Here is a 21,359-nt window from a genome sequence, read left to right as displayed (position 1 = left end):
GGAACCTGTTGCCACTGACATGCCAAAGTGACCATGGAAAGACCATGAAAGTTGCCTGAAGGCCAGGATCATGACAATCATTCTAGCAAGATGCTTATTGACTACAGAGCCTTAAGATAAACGTGCCTGGCTGTCACAGTTCTGGTTTTTAGGCAGTTACTGACCATACAATGATGTGGAACAAACAAGACATGGTGAGTTAGTACCATCCAGTGCCCTGATAAGGGTGCTCATGCGGAGCTATGAAACAAGTATAGAGACCAAGTGAAGAATGCATAATTTCATGAGTCTCACATGAGGTCTTGAATGAACCGATTTATGTGAATGATTAGTGGTTCTCATTAAAAAAAAAAATGGGTGAATGAATGAATGATACATTGATTTTTCCTATGATCAAACCTCTTGAGACCACAGTGAGTCTTGAAGACGTTGTAGTCCTGCCGGCTTCATTCTCAGCCTCACAAACATATTCTCCTTGATGCCTCTCCTTGACAACTTTGTTGATAACCAATGTGTATGTGTCGTGGTCTTTGGAACACTTGAACTCTTTGCCAGATTTTACCAACTGCCCATTGAAAAACCAGTTTACCTTTGTAACATACCTAATGGTGGTGTTAAAGGTTACTTTACTATCTTCTTCAATGGATAAGTCTTCAAGGGACGTGACTATCACAGGGTATTCTCTCTTTTCTGGCCTGGATACTGCGATCTCCTCTTTGAAGATCTCTTCCCTGTGCTCCTCCTGGATGCTGACTTCCACTACCTGTTCGGTAGGGATGGTGGTGGGACGCAGGCCGGTGGTAACAATAGCTGCTCCCACATCTTTCTCTCTGCTTTTCACTGTTACTGATCTCACCTCCTGCCTTGACACCTGGACTGACTGCTCAAAAGCCACATGAGCCTCAGTGGAAATTTTGACCTGGGATGTGATGGACTGTTCCATCTTTGCTGCATTTGATTCCTGCACCACAACCTGTTGCTCAGCTGCAGCACACTCAACTGCCATTTTCGACTCAGTCTTGAGCGCAGCAGCCTGAGATCTAACGGCACTGAAATCCACTGCACTATCTGCCACACTCACTGTCTCTACCATGGATGACAGCATTTGCTTAGAGCGGGTGGAGGTGATTTGCGCCCTTTGAGGTTGGTCGAGCTGCATAGTGCCAGGCTGTTCTGAAGTAAGAACATGGGCTTCCTGGTATACTACTGAGTGGAAAGCTGCCTGGAGTTCAGTTCTGAAATCCGCTGTCTGGGGATATTTACCCTCAAAAGCCAGAGTGATCTCCATGGGAGAACCTGCAGTTGTGATCAGGTATGTAAACATGACCCGCTTGGGCTCCCTTTGAACCTTGACCTCCTGCACATCCGTAGCCTGTAACCTTCCTACAACGTCAGCCAGTAACACTGGCTGGTCACTGGCCACAGCAGACTGAAGGGCGTCCCTGAGCTGTTGCCGAATATTCAGACTGGATAGTTTAGGCATCTGAATCACAAACGTCATCTCTTTGGGAAGAGCTGTGTTGTCTTTTGATTCTGATACCATAAGGGACAGTTTCGGCTGTGTGGTGACGATGACTTTTGCAGACTCAGACCTGGTGATCTCCTGAGAGAGCTCACCCATCAGCACTCGCTTCTCATCCATCACTATCGACTGCCTGACTGACTGGCCCTCCTGGATCTGAACAGCACAGTCCTGTTCTGCTGCTTCTAGAAGGGCACTACTTTCAGTGGATATCTCCTTCTCCTCGATCTGAACTGACTCGGTGGGAACTTTTGGTTCTACAGCTGTCTGGCAGGTGAATTTATTCACAGCTATAAGACTCTCAGTGTGACCCTCCTCTACGGCCTGACTGTCTGCCACAAGACTAACATGCATCACATTCAAGCGATCCTCCTTCTGCACCAAAGCTCGCTGCAGCTTGACATCAGTGGTCACTGGCGTCTCCTTTGGCAGTTGCATGGGCTGGAAGGAGAGCTGGAGGATGTTTTGAGGCCTGGGCTCAGTTCGAGGCAGAGACTGAATGCCAGTCACGGACAAATCAAGCTCTGTGTGATAATCTGCTGTGAGTTCCCTTCTCTCCTCCAAGATGGGTGCATGTGTCCTACTCTTTTCTTGTTTCTGTGCTGCAACCTGTTGGTCAGGCTTCTCAATTGTGAGAATACCCTCTTTGGGTAGCACCTCCACAGGTTGGGCTGACTGAAGATGCAACAGAGTACGGGCCTCTTTCTGGGGTTGGATGGTCATGGTACTAGCCTTGGCCTCAAACTCTGATGTGTCCTCACAAACTACTGTCCTCTGCTCATCCTGGCTAACAATGTGTAGCAGAGTGGGACTCTTCCTGGTTTCTGCCCGCTCTGGTGCTGGTTTCTCACAGGTGATGAGCTTCTCAGATGGAAGTAGGTCCTGGTCTGTGATAACCTGCAAGTGCAATAACTGCTCTCCTTCTACCTGTGACTGAATGGACATGACACTGTCCATACTCGGCAGCTGCTCAGTGGGCTCAGCCTGCAGCATCTGATTCTCTTCAGCAGTTAGAGCGGCCCTCATCATCTTATCCTTACAGAGGTGGGCTATCTCCTCAGCAGGCCGCTGCGTGGGGAACTTAGTCTCCTTGGAGAGAGTCTGTTTAGACTCACTGACAGAGGCCAAGACAGGTTGGTGCTGTTCCTTGCCAACAGAAGGCTTCACAGCAGAGTCTGCTGTTGTGAGTTCTGTTGTGTGGCCCTCTGCAAGCACCCACTTCTCTGCAGACTGGGCTGAGTATAAAATCTTAACGCCTTCCTTAACCTTGTAACCCTTCTCTTCCTGTGGTTTGGGCATATCCTGAGACTGCTCTTTTGAGATGGACAGTTGTGACTCTACTTGATGTCCACTGACTAGGTGTTTAGGTTCTGAAGTGGGCCTGACAGAAGCAGACTTCCTGTCAGCCAGAGGCTCTGTGCTAACAGTAGAAAGTGGGGTGAGCTCCTCAGCAACAGCTGACATCACCTTTGATTTCTTTTCTCTAGCTGCCTGAAGCTCAATGACCTCAGGGCTTTGAATGCGATCACAGTGCTGCTCTGTGAGGTCCTGGCTCTCTTCAACAGATGATGTAAACGCTGCCATGTGAAGCTGTTTTGTGGGAACAGCTGAAACTTGAGGTGGGTGGGTAGGAACCACAAACACCCTCTCCTCTATCTCATGAGACTGAAGCACTGCTGCCTGGTGAGTCAGCTGCTCACGATGAACAGTGGCAGCAGAGACATCTAGTTCTTTCAGGGAGCCAACTTGCTCACTGGGAATTATCTGCCGGTCTTCAGTGCCAATGGTGTAAACCATCTGATCTGACTTAGCTCTGTCCTGTCCAGGGAGGCTGACCTGGTACAAGCGGGACTCTGTTGCCTGTTCTGTCACTGAAACCTTATAGCCTTTCTTCTGAACGACTGTCAGCTGCTCCTGTTTGTGAGAAACAGAGACTGATTCCACAAACACAATAAGCTCTGCACTACAAGACGCTTCCCCAAACTGGTTGGAGGCCTTGCATGTGTACAGGCCACTGTCCTCCTGTTTAACACTCTTGATGTTGATGAAACCAGACCCATCTGGGTTGGCTTTAACTATACAGTTTCTACTGGGCTGGATCTGGAAAGCTCCCTTGAACCACTTCACATCGGGGATTGGATCACCACTGGCTTTGTAATTAAGAGAAACTTCTCCTCCTTCTGAGCACCGCACAGGTTGTATCTGAACTGTGAAAGTAGGAGGTTGACCTGTGACCTTGAACATCTTCTCAACCCATTTCTCTGCCTGGCTGACATCAGTTTTTCTCACTTCAAGGTATGTGGTGCATGTTGTCTGGCCAAATCTGTTGGTGGCAGTGCAAGAATACTCGCCCTCATACTCAGATGTGACTTTTGTGATTACTAACGTGTACTCCTCTTTCTCCTCTATGACCTTGTAAATTGAGGAACTCTTTATCACTTTCCCATTGTGCGACCACTGCACAGTCGGCTTTGGAAAGCCAGACACTTTGACAGTAAACCTGGCTGTGTCTCCAGTGGTTACAGCTGCTGGGGAGAGCTGACTGAGGAAAACTGGCTTTTCTTTTTTCTTCTCTAAAGTGGAAGAGTAGCGTTTGGACTCTGGCTTGAGTTCAAGTGTTTTAGTTTTCTGTGGTAACTGGACACCAGTGTAGTAGGTTTCCTCTCGTTCTTCCACAGTGGTGATGGTGGTGCTACAATGCTCTGTCAGGAAACATTGAGCAAGACTCGTAACAATATCCACAACACAAACGCTATGATATTAACAATGAATTCATAAAGGGAATTATTAGTTGACTAATAGTCATATGATTTGTTCCAACCAATTGATACATTGACTACAAAAAGCACTGTGACCAGTATCATGGTCCTTCTGTCGGCTCAAAAATCTGGTGCTATCAGTTTATAAAGACCTTAATTATCTATTAATTATTATTAATGAGTCCCCAAATTAAGAGAATGACAAAAAAACAAAGCAAACAAAAAAAAATATTATTTGATGATTCTCTGACCTTTTCTCAGCCGAAAACAGTAGCTTATTTGTCAGGTTATGTGTCATAATTAACATTTTTCGTGATGGAATGAAGAATCTGAAAAGTTAGTTTTGTTTTTCTTTTATTCTTTGGCTTTGTTTAAACTTTTCCCTACTTATTTAATTGTATTATTAAAGTTAAATAGACCAAACAACCATTTGAATTGCAAGCGTATAGAAAGCTTCCACTCATCAAAGGTTAAAAAAAACCAGCTAAAATTGGTTTTCCTTTTCTTGTAATTTCCCTATTTTTAAAATGTAATTATTTATTTCTCCTAAAGAAAGTTTAGGATATGGTATTAGTATATCGGCACTGGTATCAAAAAATTCCGATAAAACATAGGCAGTTTTTGACACCTGCATTTTGCGGGTGAACGCTGACGATGTGAACACTTAAAAAACAATGTCAGACTCCATCTTTACAGTCAAATATTTTATTATATAAACTCCCAACATGACGTCTGTACAAATAAACCATCAGTTTCCATCTCAATGCCAGACTTCTAATTTGCTTATTTTCCTTTTACATATTACTCATACACTCATACTAAAATTACACATATTTACAAGACATCAAAACTTATATTTAAAATTTTAGAAAAGTTTCACAGTATTATCCTTTTTTTTCTAATTTATTATCAGTCGTCTTACTCTGCTATGAATTATCTGCTCGCTTTAAAATCCTAAAAACATCATTCACACACAGCAAAAAACCCTTACACTAAAAAAAAAAAAACACCAAAAAAAGAAAAGAGCTTAATCACACAAACAACAATATGAGTAAGCAACATGACAATATATTCTTGACAGCCTCAAGATTCATTTTTGATACAATTACTGCTTGAAATGTTAATCTCTGAATTATTACGGCTGAAATTTTTCATTCGGTTAAGTATTAATGATTCTGTGAAACTACTTTTGTTTTCCTTTCCTATCTTGTTTTCTGTATTATTCAAACACTGTTTGAATTTTGAATCCAACTTCCTGTGCAAAAACTCAATTATTTCAATTCCTCATGAGGCAACTTTGTTGCTTTGCTTGATTTAAATCCACAATATTTAAGGAGAGGTGTCACCGTAATGGCATGTTTAGCTGTTAGAAAACAAGCAATATTTCTCAATAAGTTTGTCCTGATTTATCGATGAAGTGTAATGTCAGCACTGACAAATAAAAATGCAACATGAATTTGACTGAAGTCTAATATTTAATTTTATATATGGAATATTTCCATAGAAAAATCGATCTGTCAATGAAGTCATTACTCTGTGGCATCTCCTATAAACTGGTAATAGTTTAACAAAAACATTTAAAATGTTATGATATGTAATTTTGTGAATGATTGGTGTGTATGAGATGTCTGCATGCACATTCCTAATATTCTTAGCTGTAGTAGTTATCTGCAAACTCACGTGAACAGCGCAATCTTAAAAATAGTCTGGTAACGTTTTGTCTTTGAGCTGTGAGACTTCAGAAATAACAGGTGCAGTTGTATTTTAACATCATCTCTGAATTGCAAGGTTAAAGCAGCTCACTTTCATGTGTTACCCAATAACAAAAGCAAACATAAAACCTGGATTTTTCTAAAAGAATTTTAAATAAAGCTACTGTTGCATTAAGTTTTACACAACGTAGAGTGAATTAAAAAAACGACTCAGCCGACCGTCACTGTCCTCACTCAACTGTTTTGTTTTTTGATTTTTTTGCACACGCATTTACACACAGTGCCTTTACCCACAAGACCAGGAGCTGGTTGCACAAAAATGTAAATTTTTCTACTTTTCTGTGATGTTAGGCCATTCTTAGTTTGGCTCTTATCATAAGTTATAGAAAAACAATAAGCAACTAAGCCCCCACATTATCTCCTAACAGTTGCATTTTAGCAATAAACAATAAAGCACACCTTCTGCAAACTGACAAAACGTGGAAAACTTGTAATTTGTAAACCATAAATAAATTATAAAGGCTATTCCTGTTTCAACTTTTAAAGCTGCAAATATTCATATCCTGTTCACTTCCATTCAATTCAAGCCAAGGGGTGCAAAAACATTTGCTACCAGTGACAAAGCCAATTTGTTTGTTAACTTCGCATAGAGTTAAAACAGCAAAGCAGCCTCAACAAGTAAAGTAAGTGTGTGCAGCTGAGCCCTTAAACAGACAAACCAGCAAAGTGATTTGATTTGATTTGATTCTGTACTGCCCACATTCAGTGGGGACAGATGACGGTCATTCAGATGCATTTGCATATGTGAGATCAAAAAATACAGAAGAGGATACAGCTATGGGCAGTTTTGGTTTTTTGTTTGTTTTTTTTTTAATTTTCAGGAATTTTAATAGACCACACGGTCGGCTTAAAGTAATCGAGAATTAGCAACATATGACTTGTACAACAAGGTCATCTTTGTGCAACCAGCCCCAAACCTTTGAACCTCTAAAAGACTTTTAGCAGTGCAGTAGTTTCAATGCAACCAGCTGTGTTTTGGATTTTGCACTTGTACTCGCCAGCATCACTCTGGGTCACGTTAGTAATGAGCAGATTGAAATGGCCTGCAGTTTTCTCCTGGATTATGCATCTGCTGTCTGTGACACGGTCTCCATCTTTGTACCACTCAGCTGTCGGGTTTGGCTTACCATTAACCAGACACTGGAGGATAACTGGTGTCCCTACCGCTGCTGTAACATTAGTCAATGGGATGACACATTTAGGGGCTGTCTCAGTCACCTGAAACTGGAAGCTACACATATCAGAGGACTTGCCTTTGAACTCTACCTTGTCATCCTTTGCTGGCTCAGCAAATACATCAAAGTTAATGCTTACGTATTTCTCTCCCTGTTCACTCATTTCTTTGTCAGTGTTGGCCACCAGTCTGACTGCCCGCTGAGACTCATCTGCCTCTTGCTCAAATTCAAACTCAAGCTCAATTTCTGACACTTGTTCGCCGTCAAATGATGTGTTGCCAACCATCAAGTCAAACTTTTGCGGCTGGACTTTGGCGCTTCCAAGAGATACAGCAGTCAATTCCCTTCCTCTGGTTTTCCCTGAGAAAGCTTTGGCATTTACCACCACCAAGGAGGCCCTACATAGGGTCTCCCCAACAACATTAATAGCCCTGCAGGTATAAATTCCGCAGTCCTGAGTTGTGACTTTACAGATCTTCAGGAAGTGGTTGTCTCCATCAGATGAATGCAAATATTTTTTGTTATTGTGAGGGATTTTTTTGTCACCTTTGAACCAAGATACAATGGGAGATGGAATTCCCATTAGTGAGCACTCAAACATAACGGTTGTGCCCTCTGGGGTTTCCATGTCACATATGGGATTGATGAACCTTGGAGGCATTTCAGTGACCTCGAAAGCTATTTTCAAATCATCACGCTCCTGGGTGACAAAATCTACAGCACCCTCCTCATAAATACTGGGCAACACATCCAAAGATATGATCATGCTCTTGTTGTCAGCTGTGTACTCAGGAATAGTGATGATCTTAACCTGTTTCTCAAATTCTTTCACCTCATTTTCATCCAGTTCTACTTCAAGCAGAATCTCCTGAGGAGAAGGAGAACGTGAAGAGTCATCTTCTTCAACATCAAACTCCATCACATGCTGATGGGTGACAGTGGGTGGGGCAGGCATGAATCGCACTTCTTGTGATACAACTACCACTAAAGCAACACTTCTGGCTTCGCCAACATAATTCACAGCCTCGCAGATATACTCTCCCTGGTCAGCTTTAGTGACATTGTGAATTGTTAGAGAGATGCTATCACCAGCTCTCTCCATTTGTACTCTGTCCTCTGCCACCAGTTTAGTTTTGTTGCAGAACCACTTCACCTCAGGGGAAGGTAGGCCAAACACCTCAGCGTGAAAAGTTAGCGAATCATTTTCAAACACTCTTTTCTTAATGAGAGGCTTGAGGAAGGCAGGAGGGATTCCTTGCACTTTCTCCTGAAGGGTTCCCAGACATAAAGAGCCTCTCCCTTGGGAGAGGAATCGATTCTCGTCCACATTTATTCCGGGAGGTGTCGTTTCAATGCCCTCATCAGCAGGAGATGTCAGGAATTGAAGTGGCGAGAAGAACCTCTCGCTGGACTCTCCTGTCGACGGTCTCTTATGTTCTTCAGGGGAGAAGGGATATTCCTGAGGGGTTACAAACCCACCAGGTGTATCAGAACTGAGAGTATGGAAGGACATGGGAGACTTTGGAGTGTGTAAGGACTCTGCAATTGGTTGCGAGACCTCAGTAGACGAGCCTGGTGTGTAAAACCTTTCAGCTACGTCAGCTATCTCTTCACTCACAGTGCTGCCAATCTCAATGGACATTTCGGACTCAGGAGACAGTGGTCTTCCCCAATCTGCTGGAGGGTTGTAGTAGTCATACACAGCACCAAAAGTGACCTCCTCCTCCTCCATGGAGCCAACTGCTGCTGCTGCTCCCCCAGGTTCAGATGCTGAGGCCTTGTCCAAACTGCCCATTTCCTGTATGGATGCAACTTGGCTCTCAGATTGCTCAGCAGCAGCATCCTTGGGCAGACCAAGTGGTTTAACAATGCCGTCCACTTTAGACTTGACAATAAGCAGTTCAGGTTCCGGCCTCACATAAACATCAATTCTCTCATCTTCTCCCTTGATTTGTGTAGGCTCGACTACATGGCCAGTCATTTCTTCTGCTACTTCTGTCACATCAGCCTGGGAGTCTGGCATACTTAAGAAAACACCACTGTCCATAGAAGGTTCTGGAATTGAAATCAGCTCCTCACAAGGAAGTTCAGCCTCCTCACTTACATGTTCCACCCCAGGAATTAAAACATTTCCCTTTACTTTTTGTTTCCTATGTTTTTTCACTCCTGTCCACTCCTCCACATCACTAGGTCCCTCAACATAACTTGGGACCTCCATATAGACAACTTCAACCTCACTGTCAATAGTGGAAGACTTTGCAGCTGCACTTGGTCTCTCAGGACTGAGAGACTCAGAAATTCTTTTAGGCTTAACAGCTGTTTCTGCTGGAGTTGAAGTTTTAACAGAGCGTTTTACTGCAGAGACTTTTTCGGATTGGAAAGGAATGAAGCTGCTAGTTCTATCAAATGTACGTACAGTCTCCTCCCTTACCATCTCCATTTCACTCGCCTCCATTTGTTCAGGAAAACAAGCAGGTTTTCGTGGTTGTGGCCTAATCAGCTCTGGAGAATCTTGCACTTCCCCTACAAACTGTTTAATTGCACCACGGCTTTCTGCTAAAGCTGCTCTCTCTTCAACACCAGTGGAAACCACACAAATGTCACTGTCTGAATGCAGAGGGGAGGTGGGCTGGGCAGTCTTGGCAGAGGCAGTTATGTGTGCAGCAGGACTTTGAGAAGAAGCTGATTTTTCTGAGGATGGAACTGTTTGTGTAAAATCTGGTGCTGCTGTAACATGTACAGCTTTTGAAGAACTCTGATTTATTGTCACAGTGGTAGCAAGTACATCACCATCTTGTGCATGCATGTTCCCAGTTTCAATTGCTGGTTCCTGTTGGTCAGGAGGAACAGCCACAGCAGGTATAAACTCTTCAGGGAAAAGTGTTTCCGTTCTCTGCTCCCTGGGAGACGAGGATGTCAGAAATGCCACTGGCGAGTCTGATTCAAAAGCTTGTTTAATCTGAGCAACTTTTACCACAGCACCAGATGCTGGCAGACCACAGCCAGATATAGCTGAAGGCTCCCTAGGTACACCAGTTCTGGATTTTGTGGCTTTAACAGCTTTCGATGGAGCTCTTGAACCCAAAGGTTTGTCTGTATGAATGATACCATCCTCGGGGTTAGAGTTAGCGATAGGTTTCCTGACATCCTTGGTTAGGTTCCCTCTTCCAGATGGAGTACAACTATCATCTTCCATGGCACCACCACCCTCTAAAAATCGCACAGGCTCTGCAGCTTGAAATGACACATCACAAATGCTTGTAACCTCTCCCAGCTTGTTTCTAGCAACACATTTGTACACTCCAGCATCGGTGCATGTAAAATTGTTGATATACAGCCTGTATACAGGCTGTATATCGTCTACCTCAACTCTGTATTTCCCAGCTGTGGGTTTTAGGAAAGCATTGTTATAATACCATGTGATCTCCGGGGCAGGCTCGCCTGTGATGACACACTCTAACACAGCAGTGCAGCCCTCAGAACAGGTGATATTCTCTAATTCACTGACAATGTGAGGAGCTTCACCAACCACATCAAAGGAGAAAGTAAATTTGTGTTTGATAGTCTGAGAGGCTCCTTCATCACTTGGTACATCTGAAGTTTTCTCTGTAAAAGTCAGAGGTTTGTCATCACTGCTTTCCTCCATCATCCCAGGGACAGGGGTTGCAGCAGTAATCCTGATTTCTACAGGTGAAGAGCTGAAAGATTCATCTGAGCAGAGCTGTCTGTGGATCACTGTCTGAGGCACCTGTAGTGTCGCTTTTCCTGAATCCATATAGGTCTTAAGTTCCATTTCCATGATGTCATCTTCATTTTCCTCATGCTTCTCTTGCTCCTCTGTAACTACCACCTCCTGTGTCACCACTGAAGTTCTCGCCCCCTTTTTGTCAGAGATCTCAAGAGTGGCACTGCACATGGATTTGCCGTGATTATTGGTTATGACACAGTCATATGTTCCCTCGTGGTCTGTTGTTGGATAAAAGACAGTGAGCTGTGATTTGCTGGATTTGGTTATGATATCAAAGTCAGGGTTGTCAGCTAATGGGTGGCCATCTTTGAGCCAGGTGACTGTGGGCAGAGGGTCACCCTGGAACTGGCATGTAAACTCTGACATCTCACCAAATTTAACTTTAAGTGAAGATATTTCTTTCACAAACACTGGATGGGACAATCCAGGTTGTGTATCCCCCTCTTTTACCTTTTTATACTCTTGAGTCTGGGAGAATGACTCTTTCACATTTGGAACTTCTTGGACTCTCCTCTCCTCCTTTGTAACTCTGGGTTCAAGTCTTTCTGTGCTCATATCACCACCATGTTTAAACTTTATCAAATCTCTCCTTCTTTCCTCTCTTCTCATACCTTCAAAATCTTTCTGTTGTCTCCATTCGCTGCTGCCTCTGGAAGTTCCTATGTCCTCTCTCATTTCTCTCTCCTCTCTTACTTCTGACTGGAAGTGTTGGTAGCTGGATTTACCAAGAGGTGCAGCATAATCTTCCCTGCTCTGCCTGTTCTCTGGCTCTCTTCCCAGATCCTCCTTTGGACTACGGCATGGGGAGTATCTCCTGACCGAAGAAAACTCTCTGGCATGCTTATTGGGGCTCTCACCCTGAGCAGAGGCAAGTTCATATCCCTCAAAAGGCACACTAGTAATTTGGGTTGGAGAATATCCCTGAACTGGAGAACCTGTTCTGTCTTTTACAGGAGCAGATTTCAAATCACAACTTTCAATGGTAGCAGCCACATGATGGGGTAAACCAGCACATGTGGGAGAATGACTCGTTATGGAAGAGGACTGATGAGGAGCACATGGCTTGTATCCAGGAGCATGTGGAACAGGTGAATATTTTGTTGTGGGTAAGGCTACACCAGAAAGGGTTGTATGCGAAGGCTGGTTTTCATGATAAATGCCACCATGATGGAGTTCGCTATCAAATGGTGAGACACGGGACTCAAAGGGCAACCCAGAATCAGGTTGTTGATTGCCCAAAGCCCACTCAGACTCCAGTTCAGCTACTTCCTCTTGTTCAACACCATCCTGTTGCCATTTCAGGATGCGCTGAGCCAGTGCTTCCTCCTCGCTTACGAAGTACTCACTATCTCTCTGCAACCTGGTCTCACGGCCCTCTGTCAGTAGCTCAGCAGCAGGCAGCCACTGTAGGCTATCGCCCTGCTGATTTTGGAAACCAGCCAGAACTGACTCACTCAAAAGAAACTTCTCTTTGGCTGTTTTTCCTGGGGAAGGCTTCCTTCCACATACCACTTCAGGTTGTGGAACCAATTCTGAAACAGAAGCTTCTGGAACATTTTTTCCAACCTCGGTGGTCCTCTCTTCCTGGATCGAGGAGTAACCCTCCACCCAGTCGGACTTGAGCTTCACAGCTTGATCTTGTTCCATGAGAACATCCTGTTGCCATTTCATTATCCTCTGAGTCAAGGCCTCCTCCTCACTGACAAACCTCTCACTCTCACTCTTCAGTTCAGAGATGTTCTCCCTTGACAGTTGGAGCTCACGCTCTTCTTGTGTTTTCTCGAATAACATCTTCTCTGCTTTGGCTTTTGCTCTAGGTGATGACTCAGCTTCCGCTTCTGCTGCTCTAGTTTTTATCTTGGGTGATTTCTGCACCAGTACGGCCAATGTCTCAGTTTCTAATTCTTCTGGGCTGCCCTTTGTTCTGCGTTTAAGTAGGAGACCAGAGGTTTCGCCCTGTTCCACTCTACCTTTTACTTTAGATGACTTAGGATTTGACATGGCAGTATATTCAAGACATGTTCTTTTGTCTACCACTTCCTGCTGTTTGTAAATGTGCCCTTCAGGCTCTATGTACTGTGTCTTGGCCGGCATGGGCACATCAGTTTCAGGGCAGGGCATCTCCTCTTCTGGCATTTGCATGCCTTGCTGCCATTTCCTGATCCGCAAGGCCAGGAGTTTTTCCTCACACTGCTTCCGTTCAGCTTCAAGGCTCTTTTCATACTCAGCCCTCAAAGACTCCCTTCCACACTCTTCTTGATATGGTTCAACTGTTTCTGTTGCCATACGATCTGGTCTTACTGCTTCATGAAGGAACTTCTTGTTCATAGATCTGACTTCTGCTCTGCCTTTAACTCTAGGTGACAACTCTGCTTCCACTTCTGCTGCTTTCACTTTAATTCTGGGGGATTTCTGTACCAGCATGAGCGGCACCTCACCTTCCATTTCTTCTAACCTGGCTTCTGCTGTGGCTGACTTTGCAAGCTTGGGCAGCGACATTTCCACTTCGTGTCCTCTGGCTTTAACTTTAGGTGATTTGGATGTTGACAGATTTGCAGCGTCAGGACCTTCCAACTCTGCCTTCATTTTCGGTGATTTATGGAAAGAGGGGAGTATGCCCTCAGTATCTACAGTTGCCATTTTCTCCACCACCTCATCCTGCTGGGTGTAAATGTGCCCTGCAGGCTCCATGTACTGCATTTCTGTCGGCATGGGCAGATCAGATTCAGGGTGAAGAGTCTCCTCTTCTGACATCCTACTCCCTTGCTGCCATTTCTTGATCCGCAGGGCAAGGAGTTTTTCCTCACACTCCATACGTTCAGCTTCAAGGCTCTTCTCATACTGAGCCCTTAGAGACTCCTTTTCATATGGCTCAGTTGTTTCTGTTGTTGCTTCTTGTGTAACTGCTTCACTATGGAACTTCTCCCTGATAGATGTGACCGGTTCAGGCCTGGGTGACTCCATGAGTGGTACCTCCTCTTGAGCAGGAAGAGATTCCCCACTTTCAGTGTACACTGGATATACCAATTTTTCAGAGTATGGGACTTCGGGGTGGCAAAGCTCAATCTCAGACTTTGTATCCTGCATCATCTGGTCAGTCACCACAGTGGGATGTTCACTTACCATCTGCTTGACTCTTACATCTACCTTTGATTCAACAAAACTCTGCTCTTTTTTATCCACCAGTGTATCAACTAACTCACCTCTCATGATCTGAATTGCCCTGGTTCTGGACTGAGGCTCAAACGAATGCCTCACACGAGGCTGAGAAGGCACACTGCTTGAAGTTTTACCTTGAAACTCCCTTTGACCATCCCCCAAATCAAAGGGTCGATTAAAATGTTGTACATCAGGCAGAGAGGCAGGCTTGACCCTGAGCCTCTCCACATAATCTGCATAGCTTGACTCACTGGCAACTGATTCTGACTCAAACTCAGAAGAAGACATGGTAGAGATAGAAAGCCTCTTTTTCTGTTTGACAGCTTTTTGGAGTGTGGTAAGTTTTGTTCTTACCTCGTTGTGAAGGCTCTCAGTGTCACTGAACCTCTCGCTGTATCTGTCGCTGCACCTGTCACTAAATTTGTCACTGAACCTGGCACCAGTTCGTCGGTCACAGTAGATGTCACTGAATCTATCGTTAAAGCGCTCAGACCTGTCAAACATGGGAGGAGGGGACGGGGCCCGCTCTGAGGCAGTCTCTAAACGTTTGGACTCTTTATCTGACTCTTTCACTTTTGAATGGGAGCCAGATCCGAAGTACACGCTGCGCACCAGAGAGTGTTTTGATCGAGATCTTCCTTGATGAACTTTGGACATTTTGTCAAATGGAGACCCCACGCACCTGAGATCAACCCTAAACTTCTTCTCTTTCCTCTGCTCTGCCATGGTGTCTAGGCTTTCATGGGCTCTGGCAGAGCATCTAACAAAACTCAGGTAGTTAACAGACTGCTCTTCCCTCATCGACACCAAAAGTGATGCTGTGGACTCGGCAGAACCCTCAGTGTTTATTGCCATTACCTTATAACTGCCCGAGTCCTTCTCTTTGATACTATCGATAACCAAACTGGTAGTGTGCATGTGCATCTTGCTGTCAGTACGGATCCTACGCCTGCGCTCTTTCGCAACAGATTTATTATTATGAAACCAGAGAATAGTTGGTGTAGGACAAGCAACCAGTTTACACTTTAACTCCACGGGTTCCCCTTCTAAAACAGATTGGAACCTAAGTTTTTTGGTGAAAGAAGGTTTGATGTTCTCCGTCCATGAGGTGATGGAGGAGGTTCTGCTGGAGCAGCGATTGGCTGACACCAGGCCGTGATCGAAGAATTCCTCTGTGTCAGAGAAGGCTCCTCTCAGCTGACGAGTGCCGGTGAGTTCTGTGCTGCTGTGTGGTGTTTCTTCTTTGCTTTCATGATAAAACAGCTCTGCAACCAGAAACAGACAACTGTCAGAACAACACATCCTCCAGGGTTAAAAAAAAGAGAAAAGGATTTGAATCAATCATTAATGAAAATATTAAATGCATGCTGGGAGTCACAATGCCAGAAGAAATAATTTCACTCACCATATTTGTTCGAATAAACGCAAGACTTGATTCTTTTTATTAGAAACCTGCGGGAAGTTTTGATCCTTCGTCTGTGGAAATTTCTTCAAGACATAAATTATTTTATCATTATTTAAAAAAGGCATAATTCCAAGATGGGCGGCTAACATTCGCTTGTTTTATTTTTTGATAATTGCTTTTCCTTTATGCTATAATATTCCTTACCTGACTTGCAGACAGGAGAATAAACGCCCTTTCTAATCCTTAATCTTAAGAGGAAAAAATGATGCACAACTATGAATGAGAAGCAAAGCTCTTAGATTCCAAGACTTCAAGAAATGAAGCTGTAAAATTGGGTGAGAAGGCGTTTATTCGAACTAATATAGTTTACTGGTGTTATTTAAAATGCAAACCACAGGAGTCACATCCCACTATCTGCAAGCCAGGCTAAGAAATATTTTGCAGGAGGAAGGTATCAGTTCCAGATGCAGTAACCCTCCATATCTTTTAAAGGGCATTTCAAGTCTGGAAGCTTTAAAAGATACGTATCCTGTGCCTTTTCTGGGAAAGATCAGAGGAACCTTCATGCCAAAACGAAATGACTTTTAGATGCAAACCGCAAGTGTCAAAAACTGGTACAAGCAAGTTCTACCAGTGCTCGCCTGAGGGAAACCACGGAATATTATCAGAATAAGAGCAGGTAGAATACAGACAGTAGGAATTTTCTGTCAAGACACATAGACATGACATGCAACTGTGGAAATTGAAAGATCACTTAAAGGGACAGTTCAACATAATGACAGCTTTACAAACTCTAAAAGCAGTCTGTGAATGCAGGTCATCTATAATCAGTAACACATGCGCCCACACACCTGTTTTTTTTCACCACGGTCTAAAAAAGTTTCTCCACTCAAAAACTATCTTCACTGAGCAAAAGCTTCGATCAAAATTGCCTGCTCACAGACTACTTTCAAAGTGAAAGATCGTTAAATAAAACAAAAATAGGGTTAAACTGTCCCTTTTCAACTATGCCCGCTTCTCATGAGTGATAACAGTTTGGTGATTTGATACATGATGTTCAGAAATCTGACGAGTCCTTACCTTTGACTTCTTGCTCAATCTTGGCTTCAATCTGCTCTCTCACATGGGTCACTGTGGTAGAAAGAGATCACATGAATTCAGATTGTATCAACACACGGATCCCATTTAGTATTGATCCAGTGATATTTAGACATTCATTCTCATAAAAATGGAAATTCTCATCTCTCTCAGATTTTCTTGCTCAGCTGGACTCAAAAACATTTACCCCTTGTGTGCACAAGTTCCTTCAAGGCTGATCCATGAACTGAAGAAACTCAAGGTACCATTGCAAAATGTGTCAGTGAAGAAACGTGTGTTTGAGCTACTAAGCAGAACTACAGCACTGAAGTAAAGCACAAGTTAAAACCCTGAGTGCCATAGAGGAAAACAAAAAGCAACTCTGACCTCAAATACACAGCTCGGCCTGTATTGTTCATATATTTCATTCACATCAGCTAAAGAGCACAAATACATTTTTTTTAAATCTCCATTAGAAACATCTACACTTGTGTCCAATGTGTCCTCCGAGTAGTATAAACACTTCTGCAACACATAAATGGTGTCTGCAGCTGCCTGTGTACACATCCATTTGAGAGGCCCTAACCTCTGCAATATATACACTCAGCACACTGACTGATAGAAATACTGCACCAGAAATGACCTATTACAGTCCATGAGCTGTCAACTGGAAGAGAAGTTGTTGGTTCACTTTGGTCATATCTGGGTATCTCTCATCACATGACCAAAGTCTCATATTTGAAAACCTGTAGCTAAACCATCAACCACAACAACTAAACAATTAAGTTTCTACACTGACAAAGACCCTGAAATGTTATTAAATTGACTCAGACAGACACATTTGGCCCATTTGTATGCCAGAAGTTTGTGAATCATACTGGAATTTAACCTTCGTTAAGAAACCAGGTGAGAAATAAAACAAGGCAAACCTTTAAAGAACATCCACACCACATAACAGAGAGGCTAAATGAAGCAGACAAAGAAGGTTTGAGTATTCTGGAGGATGAACTCACTACAGAGAGGTTATACATGTGAGTTTCATGCAGTTTCTAGAGTTTTCCTGTGCGGGAGACTAAGAGGAGGGTGAGGACGGAGGTGATGAAGGAGGGTGAAAAGACGAGGTGTTTCTTGTGAAGAGGGTTGAGGAAGACCGAGCAGAGAAGAGTGGTGACAATCAAACCGGTGCATTCATGAGCAAAGTGGTTTGTCTTTCTGGAACTGTGAGGTTAGTCAAATCCTGAAGACGGTCTGAAGAGGGCTGAGGGATGTCCCAATCCAGTTTTGTATTTATAAGAGATATCTGTGTATGTATAACACTGACACATTTGTTTACAGCTTTAGGATCTTCTGTGCACTGCGTATGTTAGCATTGAGAAAATCCTCAGACCAGAAATGTCTGAGTGTGGGGGGAAGGTATTGATATCAATATTCTATACAGTCTCAGAATTGAACGGTATTATGCATTTTTATCCATGTTACTACAAGCCCCATCATACTTTGTGCGAATTACGAGCCCAACCTTAGTGTTACTTTCAGTGAACTCGCATTTCCAAGAGTCAGTGGTCTGCTGACGCAAAACTCAAAACTATTCAGCATTTATTTTCTTGTCTGGATCTTCTGTTCTTCTTGAGGAAGTTCTTCCTCAGAAACTGGATGCTCTCTCTTTTGCTCCTCTGGAGCTCCGGACTTTTGCTTTTATTCGCAGCTTCGACTGTGAATAAAACCTTTAAACCGTTTAAAGGAGACATTGAGGTTGTTTAAAATGTCATCCCCTCATTTCTGTCTAATCCTGACACTGTGGCAGAGGTTTTGAATCATCTGTCTTAAGTTGTTACTCTAAATTAATGCTGCGTATCTCGGTGGAAAGAATATTTTTAAGCTTTCTTGGTCAAGTAAAGTCACTTTCTAATACAAATTTAGCAGACTGGTTCGGGACATCCCTTGAAGCGTTTTGTCTGGAGACGACAGCGAGGTACTTGTGAAAGGTGAAGTTCTTGCAGGAAGAGAAACTGGTTTATCTGAGAAGAAAGAAGAAATCAGGCTGCAGCAGATGGAAGTCCAGAAGTTACCTTCTTCTTCTTCGGTTATGGTGAGCGTTGCTGAACACGCGGCCTCTCCGGCGTTATTGGCTGCCCTGCAGGTGTACTGCCCCGCATGCTCAGAGAAGGCATCGACAATGATGAGCATGGCGGCGTTTGTCACCTCATCGAAATGAAACACCACATTCTTGGTGGGCTGAACGGGCTGCCGGTTGTGGAACCAGCTTATCTCAGGCTTCGGCATGCCGGACACACATGCATGAAAACGCGCCACCTCCCCGTGTGGCACTGTGCAGCTTGTGATTGGCTGGATGAAAACTGGCTTTTGGCCAATGGAAGGTTTCTTTAGACTGCTGAGGCTAGTGGAGACGTGCCACTGGGACTCAGCACGACTATCCACTGTTTGTTTTTGCCCTGAAAGGAAGCATGTTCATCAGCTTTATGAGCTTCATTGGAGCTACACTCATCCCAGTCAGCACAGTTTAGGTGATTTCTGTCTCACCAGAAAACTGACACCCTCAGTCATGACAGTCCTTTCCTGTGAAATATCTTGAGGAGGAGACTGGCATCAGTGATTGGGCATAAAGAGTCCGAGGAGACCACAGTGGACAGTTGAGGTGTACCCACACTGAACCGGACAATTTAGAACTACCAATAGCGTCTACTTATCAACATATTTTCAATTTGGAATATTTGAAGTTTGCTTGTGCCATTGTTTTAGTTTATATATGAATGAAAAGAAACAGGAGTCCTAATTTTTACAAAAGTGCCCCCCCCTTCTTAAAAACCGTGCCCCTGTCTTTCGTAAACCCGCCCCTGATTTTCTCATTCAGGTGGGAGTTTAATGCAGTCAAAAGGCTTTTGTCCAACCCAATTTAGCATCTTTGCTTCCCTTCCCCTTTGATCCACCAAACTGGTGCTCACTGGGATGCATATGTGTGTGTGTGTGTGTGTGTGTGTGTGTGTGTGTGTGTGTGTGTGTGTGTGTGCGTGAACTGGTGTCATAATAACAATAACACCCACTGCTGTTCAGGTTGTAGTAATCAGATCACTGAATCTCAGAGCAAAAGGTTTATAAAACTGAATCTGTGCACCGTCTGTTTCCAAGTTAAATAAAACCATTGATCACCACGACTGCTGCCGGCCTCTGTTATTCACCATCACAGTCTCAGTGCAGCAGTGAAAACAGGATTTAGTCTCAGTAGTGACAAACTTACCGTCCAGTGTGAGAGTGGCGGAACAGGACGCGGTGCCGGCACTGTTCGTGGCCACGCAGGTGTACTCGCCCTCGTCCTCGGGGTAAACCCTGGAGATCTCCAGCTGACAGCTGTCATCGAACTGAGACATCCTGAAGAAGTCCGACTGCTTGATCTCCTTCTCCTTGTGGAACCAGCTGATCCTCACATCTGAACAGAACACAAAGGCGAAGACCACTGTGACCGTGATGAAGATGTACTGCAGTCAGATGCCCTCATGCTCTCATTCTGCAGTGACATCAGCTCACTCCGACTGAATTGCTGTAGTCAATGGATTCACTTTTGGGGACGAAGTAAATCCATGCAAACATTCTGTGTTCAAATTTAACTGAAATGTGAATTTATGACAGGTACTGCAGACGCTGCCTGTTTTCTGCAGAAACAAGTCATGTTGAGCTTATTTCCACATGCAGTTACAGATCACCTTCATGGTTCATGTTTGTGTTTGTGTCCACCACTCATTCTCTTTTAGCTCCGTTTTCCTGAGGTGAACATCTGCTCTGTAGCTGCTAAATGCTCCACCGTGTTCTACTGAAAATTCACAACGCCTTGTCACATTATTTTCACATCATCATTTCAAATATTGGTTATAGCTCCCTCAAGTACTTTAGTTTTCTTACCGTCTCCGCGGACTCTGCACTGAAAGCGAGCCGGCTCTCCCTCGCGGGCAGAGGTGCTGGCGATGGGTGAGATGACGACAGGAGGAGCGACGGTAGCAGCAGAGTCGGGAGAAACCACTTCTGACACTGCAACACACACACAGAAACCTGGGTCTGCACATGTCCTGGTGTTGATCTGAAATACTTTGCTGTTCACTCAACGTCCCGTTACCTTCCACGTTGAGCGCTGCGGTGCTCGTGGCGGTCCCGTACTCGTTCTTGGCCTCGCAGTTGTAGACGGCGGCGTCTTCGGGGAACACTTCGATCAGCAGCAGCGAGTGCTCGTTGCCCTCGTGGAGGAACTTGCACTTGAAGCCTGCAGATAGAGCCTGGGAGTTTTTGTACCAGAAGACCTGAGGCTGTGGAACACCGCTCACCTGCACCGAGAAGCGAGCTGGTTTGCCGGCCTCCACGGACTGAGGCTCCATGTGGCGAAGGATCTGAGGCGGCTCTGGGACTGAACGAGACAGAAAATCGGTTTGTGAGCCATAAAAGAGGAGAATCGTTATCATATTCCTCAAGATTTTAATGAACACAGCGAGATAAAAAGAAAACAACATCAATTAGTGTGAATTATGATGTTAACCGGTTCAAATTTGTCATGTTACACACTAAACGACGTATGGAGCAAAGTTGTCTCGTGTGACCAGCAGGAGTCACAGAGTGGATAATAATTAAACGCTGAGTGCTGTTTGAAAGTGGACCATTTTTATAATAAAAGTATGAGCAAACAAAATAAACAACAACAGAAGTGAAACAGCTTATTCTGTGACTAAACATTTCTCCAC

The 21,359-nt window shown here is 44.1% G+C and overlaps 1 protein-coding gene across 1 annotated transcript in view; it reads right to left on the bottom strand.

Annotated features, from left to right (window-relative positions):
• Window positions 1-21,359, bottom strand: part of ttn.2 (titin, tandem duplicate 2) — a 198,402-nt gene that overhangs the window by 150,146 nt on the left and 26,897 nt on the right. Inside the window, exons 39-43 of the mRNA XM_046403600.1 lie at window positions 20,744-21,028; window positions 20,533-20,658; window positions 19,874-20,062; window positions 18,687-19,070; window positions 16,621-16,671 (exon numbers count right to left, since the gene is read on the bottom strand). Of these exons, the coding sequence (XP_046259556.1) occupies window positions 16,621-16,671; window positions 18,687-19,070; window positions 19,874-20,062; window positions 20,533-20,658; window positions 20,744-21,028 (1,035 nt within the window). The remainder of the gene's footprint in view (window positions 1-16,620; window positions 16,672-18,686; window positions 19,071-19,873; window positions 20,063-20,532; window positions 20,659-20,743; window positions 21,029-21,359) is intronic.

The sequence above is a fragment of the Scatophagus argus genome, chromosome 11 (assembly GCF_020382885.2).
Source record: "Scatophagus argus isolate fScaArg1 chromosome 11, fScaArg1.pri, whole genome shotgun sequence".
NCBI classification, from domain to species: Eukaryota; Metazoa; Chordata; class Actinopteri; family Scatophagidae; genus Scatophagus; species Scatophagus argus.
Note: the sequence above shows the minus strand (reverse complement) of the source record. Positions and strands in the feature narration are given on the sequence as shown.